Raw genomic sequence first — 7,950 nt, 5'->3', positions numbered from 1 at the left:
GTCCCTGATTTTAGTGGGATTGCTTCAAGTTTCTCTCCATTTAGTTTAATGTTTGCAACTGGTTTGCTGTATATGGCTTTTACTATGTTTAGGTATGGGCCTTGAATTCCTATTCTTTCCAGGACTTTTATCATGAAGGGGTGTTGAATTTTGTCAAATGCTTTCTCAGCATCTAATGAAATGATCATGTGGTTTTGGTCTTTCAGTTTGTTTATATAATGGATCACGTTGATGGTTTTCCGTATATTAAACCATCCCTGCATGCCTGGGATGAAGCCTACTTGATCATGGTGGATGATTGTTTTGATGTGCTCTTGAATTCGGTTTGCCAGAATTTTATTGAGTATTTTTGCGTCGATATTCATAAGGGAAATTGGTCTGAAGTTCTCTTTCTTTGTTGTGTCTTTGTGTGGTTTAGGTATAAGAGTAATTGTGGCTTCGTAGAAGGAATTCGGTAGTGCTCCATCTGTTTCAATTTTGTGGAATAGTTTAGATAATATTGGTATGAGGTCTTCTATGAAGGTTTGATAGAATTCTGCACTAAACCCGTCTGGACCTGGGCTCTTTTTGGTTGGGAGACCTTTAATGACTGCTTCTATTTCCTTAGGAGTTATGGGGTTGTTTAACTGGTTTATCTGTTCCTGATTTAACTTTTATACCTGGTATCTGTCTAGGAAATTGTTCATTTCCTGAAGATTTTCAAGTTTTGTTGAATATAGGTTTTTATAGTAAGATCTGATGATTTTTTGAATTTCCTCTGAATCTGTAGTTATGTCTCCCTTTTCATTTCTGATTTTGTTAATTTGGACGCACTCTCTGTGTCCTCTCGTTAGTCTGGCTAAGGGTTTATCTATCTTGTTGATTTTCTCAAAGAGCCAACTTTTGGTTCTGTTGATTCTTTCTATGGTCCTTTTTGTTTCTACTTGGTTGCCTCTTAAGGGACAGCTATACTTGGTTACTCTCACCAAGTGCTTCTTGGAATCAACAATAGTGTTGTGGTTTGGTATCTGAATATGGGCTGGATTCCTATCTGGGTCAGTTTCTACATGGCTTTTGTTTCAAGCTCTGCTACATTTTAGTCCCTGCATTTTCTTTAGATAGGAAAAATTTGGGGTTAAAAGTTTTGAGATGTGTGGGTTGCCCCATCACTCAAATGTGGGCCATGCTTATCTATTAGAGATATTCTCTATAGGATTTTTCTCCCCTTTGTTGGGTACTTCAGTTAATATCTTCCAATTGGTTCTTGAGATCCTCTTGCTTTCCTGGCATATAGGACTTCCTATCAGCCACTCCTAGTTCCCATCTATCACTTTTGGTGGGATTAGAAACTGGTACAATCACTCTGAAAATCAATTGGGCAGTTCCTCAGAAAACTTGACATAGTACTACCTGAAGACCCAGCTATACCATTCCTGAGCATAGACCCAAAAGATGCTCCAGCTTAGAACAAGGATACATGCTCCACTAAGTTCATAGCAGCCTTATTTCTAATAGCTGGAAGCTAGAAACAACCCAGATGCCCTTCAACAGAGGAATGAATACTTGAAAAAGTGTTACATTTAGGCAGTGGAGTACTACTCAGCTATTAATGACTTCATGAAATTTCTAGGCAAATGGATAGAACTAGAAAATATCATCCAAAATTAGGTAACATAGACACAAAAGAACACACATGGTATGTACTCACTGATAAGCTAACAGCCCAAAAGCTTGGAACACCAACAGTACAACTCACAGACCATATAAAGCTTAAGGAGAAGAAAGATCCAAGTATGTATGTGTCAATCCTACTTAGAAGTGGAACAAAATATTCACAGATACTAGAGGGAGGGAGGGAGCTCTGAGGGAGAGAAAGCAGGAGGAAAAATGGGGAGCAAGATCAGGTAAGGGAAGGGACAGGAGAGAAGTACAGAGGGTCAGGAAATTGATCAGATGTATACAGTACTTGCTTTAAATCGTTAGTAATTAAAATTTTTGTCTCATTTGTCATATTTAAGGAACTGAAAAGAAAAATAGAAAATAAAAATTAAGACAAACTAAAAATGAAGGCTAAAATATGACAAAGCTGTGGCGTGGTGATATTTTATTGTATTTTGTTGTTTATAATGTATGCCTCTTATTATGAAATCATTAATCTAAATTTCAAGAATATCTCACTGAAATCTTTGTAAGTACAATCTTGACAATATAACTGATAAACAGGTATATGTGTGAATACCTCACTCATTTGAACTAATAAAAATGAGTGTATATATAGCTCTATATTACAAGTATGTCATTAGAAGGAAAGCTTTGGTCATTCTTTTCACTGTGGGAGTTAGAAAAGAAATCCTTTAACTCAATTATCACTTGAACTTTGGTTCTCAAAAGCATGGCAGTGTTTTGTAGAAATTGGTCTCTAAGGATGACCACAGGTTAGATTGTGCTCAGCACCCTTTATAAATATGTTTAAATTATTAGGTGGAAAAAACAGACTACTTGGAAATAGAGAAGTTATTAGAACTCATTTGACTAATAGCTACTGTGGTACCTTGTACTCTAAGAAGATCCGAAAACCTTTTGGCTGACTTTTCTTATATTCCCACTTAAAGAAAATTAATACAAATATATTTGGAAATAACAAGGAAAACTATACCTCAGAAGAATTCAGATTCTTCAACCTATGTCTTCTTTTATATTTGAAAAAAATTCAAAGTTGTCAAAGTTTTATGCATGTGATATTAAAAGTTCTGTGATTGTTGCTTCCTTAAAACTTGGCTGACAGTAAGTATTCTGAAGGTCAGAAAGTCTTAGACCAGTTAAAATAACACAAGGCATTTATTCTAAGCCTGCTTATACACACTAATTTTGGGGCTTTGACAAAAACTGTCAGGATTTCTGACCAAAAGAAAGAAGTCTTAATGACAAGAGATTCTTAAAGTCATTATAATATTTTGAAAGTGCCATTTTTAGAAGATCTTTGACTATGAATTGTTGGGGCATGAGAATATTTCTTTTTCATGAATAGGCATAATTTTAATGGAGCCAATGAGACTTCTGTGAAAAATGAGATTTATTTTTTAATTAGAATAAATCATATTTGAAGAAAAAGAAAAAATGATACATTAAAATGATTTTCTAAATTTCATTTTGTATAGTAAGAGTATTGATTAAGTTTCAAAAGCTACTTTGAAAGAGTAATACAGAATCTTAAATATGCTCTGCAGTAATATTATGTACACATATAATCAGGAAGCTTTGGAAATGAGTCCTCAATAGCAACTTAATATTTCTGTACCTTGTTTCTCTTTTAAATGTTATGGTAAGTTCTATTGAAAATATAAAGCAACCTATGATCATTATTACATAATAATCAAGTGTCATACTTGACATTAGATTTTAGTAACTCTGCAGAAGTAATATCTGCTTTATGAGAATGTAAATTAATTATGAAGGTGAGAAATATGCATAAAATATCTTATTGAGATTTACTTGACCTAAGTGTCATTTTAATTTCATTTTAGGGTAGTTCACAATGAATACCTGGAATTATACAAATAAACTTGATTTCATCCTCATGGGGCTGACAGATTCCAAGGAGGTCCAGCTGGTCCTCTCTGTGCTGTTTCTCCTGATATACATGCTCACTGTGTTAGGGAACGTAGGCATGATACTTATCATTCGTCTAGATGTTCAGCTTCACACTCCCATGTACTTTTTCCTCACCCACTTGTCTTTCCTTGACCTCACTTACTCAACTGTCATTACACCTAAAACTTTAGAAAACCTGATGACTTCCACTAAGAACATTTCCTTCGTGGGCTGCTTCACCCAAATGTACTTTTTTGTTCTTTTGGCAGCTACTGAGTGTTTCCTTCTGTCCTCAATGGCTTATGATAGGTATGTAGCCATCTGTAGTCCTCTACATTATTCAGTCATTATGTCCAACAGATTCTGCAGTACCCTCCTTACTCTGTCATATGTGTTTGGAGCTGTAGATTCCACAGTCAATATGTTGTGCATGGGTACACTGGATTTCTGCAACTCCAATGTCATCCATGACTTTTTCTGTGACACATCCCCACTTATAGCCCTCTCATGCAGCAACACACATGACATTGAATCCATTATATTTATCTTTGCTGGTTCCACTCTACTGCTGTCCCTTATCACAATATCTGCATCTTATGTGTCAATTTTCTCTACTATTTTGAAGATCAATTCCACCTCAGGAAAGCAAAAGGCCTTCTCAACTTGTGCTTCTCATATTCTGGCAGTTACCATATTTTATGGTACCATGATCTTCACTCATTTAAAATCAAATAAGTCTTTCTCCTTGGGTAAGGATCAAGTGGCTTCTGTTTTCTATACTATTGTGATTCCCATGCTGAACCCACTCATTTATAGTCTCAGAAACAAAGAAGTAAAATGTGCTATTGGTAGAATTATAAGGAAAGGAGAGAAAGTTCTGAACTACTAAGGTAACAATTATGGCAAAGGTTGATGTTCCTTTGTTTGTATTATACACTTGGCTTCTCTACCTTAAAAATAAAAAAACACTTGCATCTTCTTATATTTGGTAAGTCTTCATTACACAAAACAAAATTGAAATTATTATAAATGAATCTGTATAGTCCACATAATAAAATATCCATTTAATTATGATTAAAGTGACCACTATGTCAGTCAGGATCCTCTTATATTACAAAATAACAAAATTCACAGGGTTTTAATCTCCATTTCTCCATCAACAGAGAATAAGTATTATAGAACAGTGTGATAAGATAATGTGTAAAACCATTTGAGAAAATAATAATAAATCTCATCAGTTAATATTGCAAAACTTACATTCTTGCCATATATTAATGCATATTGCTTTACATGGAACAAACATTGCTTCTATATGAAGGATACTGATTGATTTTTTGGAAATTACTTTCAGTTATGCTAATTAATCAAACATAATTATCTGAAAAAATATTTAGTACTTCTTAAGTTTTTATTAAAACTAAGTTATTAAAATAGAATTAAGTTGTAGTCAAATATTTGCAACTAAAAATAACATTTTAACATATATAGTTATTCTGTAATAATTATTGACATTCTAGATCATGGTCCTCATCAAATAATATGAATATATACACTTGTATGACAAAGACATAAAGTTCTTGCTACTGTCTCCATACTTTGCTTCATCTCTTTCATTCATTTATGTGATTGATGAACTATTGTAAAGTCACATGCAATTTTATATGATTGTTTGTAATCTCTTAGGTAATTCACATTGTCAGTAAATATGTAATCAGTGCACGATTCTCATCTTGCATTGTTCGAATATGATATATTCTAAATTTATCAAGTCAGAAATTTGATTAATCCAATATACTTCTGTATATTATACTGGTGTTTTGTAAACCAAATCATTTTGATAAATAGCAAATGTTTCCTTGCTCATTGTCCTTGATCTGATTAAATTTTATTTATTTAAAAGAAAAATTTGAGATTTGAGATCTGTGAAATGAAATTTAATAGATAAAATACAATTTGTGATATCACAAAATAGAACCAACAGTGGATATCTGTGCTGGGTCTGTCATTGAATGATCCTGGCAAACTCCAGGCGTGAAGAAAGGAATTGCCAAGAGAGTCCTATACTTCACTGTTGAAGAATTTGCTTCTGATAAAGTCAGGAAGAGGAGATATATTGCCTTAAATTTAATACACAATTGTAAACCTACAAAACTCCAATGTATTACCCAATCTAGCTATCATGACATAACTTCAATTGAAGACAATCAGATATATGTATATGTATATGCATACTTTTCTGTGTGTGTGTGAAAGAAAAATTTTTAAATTGAAAAATCTGAAAATTGCAAAAATATAATACAATGATTGATATACCTTTTATTACATTTAGTTAAGAGATTTTTTTTACATAAAATTGACATGGCATATATATTTGGTTACATGTAATAAATATTTTCTTACAGGGGAATAATAGTAATTGGAGGCTTCTCATTCTATATGAATATCCACATGTTAATGATTGGCTTAGATGATCACAAACAGGGAAGCACAAATGCAATATAAGTGAGGTATAATTTATAGCTAAAAAAATTTAACCTAATTCATGGATACCCAGTGGTCTCTAGAGTTTGCCAATTAAGCACTGCAGATTATACATCACTTATTTTGAATCTTACTGTCATTTTTCCTTTATCACTAAATTTTCCTCTCACTTGCAATTAATCCTTTCCTTTTCTTTTTCCTACCAAAGATTGTATTTTTATGCAGAATGAAACTTTATGTCCTCATGGTACTAGAATACAACCACATTGGTCATGGTACCTGTCTTGTGTTATTAGAGAGAGCCACAATTCAATCCAATTTTCTTAATCCTAGAAATATGCTCAGAACTGAAAGAGAGCAGATGAGTTGAGTGCTCCATTATTTTCCCTTTCATAGCTCATCCATAGAACTTTTAAAGGCTTAGGGCAACTTCTGAAAATTGACAAAAAGGAAAATGTCCAGAGTGTGGAAGTTAAATTGCTTTAAAGAGGTTCTATCTAAACGGCTATGGTAACACTTTATAGATGGTAAAAGGCAGAACACATGTATAACCCAGAGGTATAACCCAGAGATGTGTTATGAGAGTAAGTAGCATCTGCAACATAGAAAATGTGACACAATTACAACCGCAACCAGTACAAATCCTAATCAATAAGTAGTTAGGAAATAAGGCATGTTTACCATTACTGGGATAAGAAGACAAGCAAGAAATCATTTAAAGGGGCATTGCCAGTCTTTAACCTATGTGTTTTGAAGACTGAAGATTATCCAGTTTCCTTTGTCTGTTATAAAATATAAAGCCATTAGTGTGGTGGAAGAGCTTTACATATTTTACATTGTTTGGCAGAAGTTCAGAATCAGCCAATGCATCTCACCTATTACATGCATGCAGGGAAATTAAAGAAATAAAGTCAATGAGAACATTAGATTTTTTTTGGAATATTAAGACACCTTTATTCATGAATGCAAAGTTTTTCCAGAAACAGGTGCAGCTTATGCTACACATGAGCAACAGACTATTAATCAAAGATGAATATCAGAAATGCCACGCAGATATAGGTTACTAAAACTGTATGTTTAGATGTTTAAATTAAAATTTAATTTCTTTTTCATTGGATTTTTAAAGTTTACATGTACAATTTTATCTCATTTCCAGGTTTTCCATCCATAAACAACCTATCCTAACCCACTACCCCATTTTTCAATAAGGGTGTTCCCCACCCAACCACACATTCATTCCTCCTGTTTATGACATTCCCTACACTGGGTGTGTGTGTATGTCCAGCCTTGGCAGAACCAAGGGCTTATCTTCCCAATGGTGCCCCAAAAGGCCATCCTCTGCTACACACACAGCTGCAGCCATGTGTCTGTCCATGTGTACTCTGTAGATGATGGTTTATTCCCTGGGAGTAGTAGTTGGTTTGTATTGTGGTTCTTATGGGGTTACAAACCCCTTCAGCTCTTTCAATCCTTTCTCTAACTCCTCCAGTTGGGGCCCTGCTCTCAGTTTCATGATTGGTTATAAGCATCAACCTCTGTATTTCTCATGTTATAGCAGAGCCTCTCTGGAGAGAGCTATATCAGACTCCTGTCAGCTTATACTTCTTGACATCAGCAATATTGTCGGTGGAGAGTTGCTCTATATATTGACTGGAACCACAAATGGGGCAGGCTCTGCGTGCCCATTGTTCAGTTTCTGCTCCAAATTTTCCCTCCATATGTCCTCCTATGAATATTTTTGTTCCCCCTTTTAAGAAAGTCTGAAGCATATACACTTTGGTTGTCCATCTTGAGCTTCATGTGGTTGGTGGATTTAATCTTGAGTAATCCAAGATATTGGGCTGACATATACTTATGAAAGAGTGCATACCAAGTGTGTGTATATTTTTTATGCTTAGG

At 34.2% G+C, this 7,950-nt stretch overlaps 1 protein-coding gene across 1 annotated transcript; it reads left to right on the top strand.

Moving 5' to 3' along the window:
• The first annotated feature begins 3,514 nt into the window (after positions 1–3,514).
• On the top strand, positions 3,515–4,459 carry Or8h9 (olfactory receptor family 8 subfamily H member 9). The gene is given in 1 exon segment (NM_001000674.1): positions 3,515–4,459. A coding segment is annotated over 1 exon segment (945 nt).
• The last annotated feature ends 3,491 nt before the right edge of the window (positions 4,460–7,950 follow it).

This window comes from Rattus norvegicus, chromosome 3 (assembly GCF_021556685.1).
Source record: "Rattus norvegicus strain SHRSP/BbbUtx chromosome 3, alternate assembly SHRSP_T2T, whole genome shotgun sequence".
In the NCBI taxonomy this organism is placed as follows: Eukaryota; Metazoa; Chordata; class Mammalia; order Rodentia; family Muridae; genus Rattus; species Rattus norvegicus.
The sequence above is the reverse complement of the archived record's forward strand: the minus strand, read 5'-3'. Positions and strand labels throughout refer to the sequence as shown.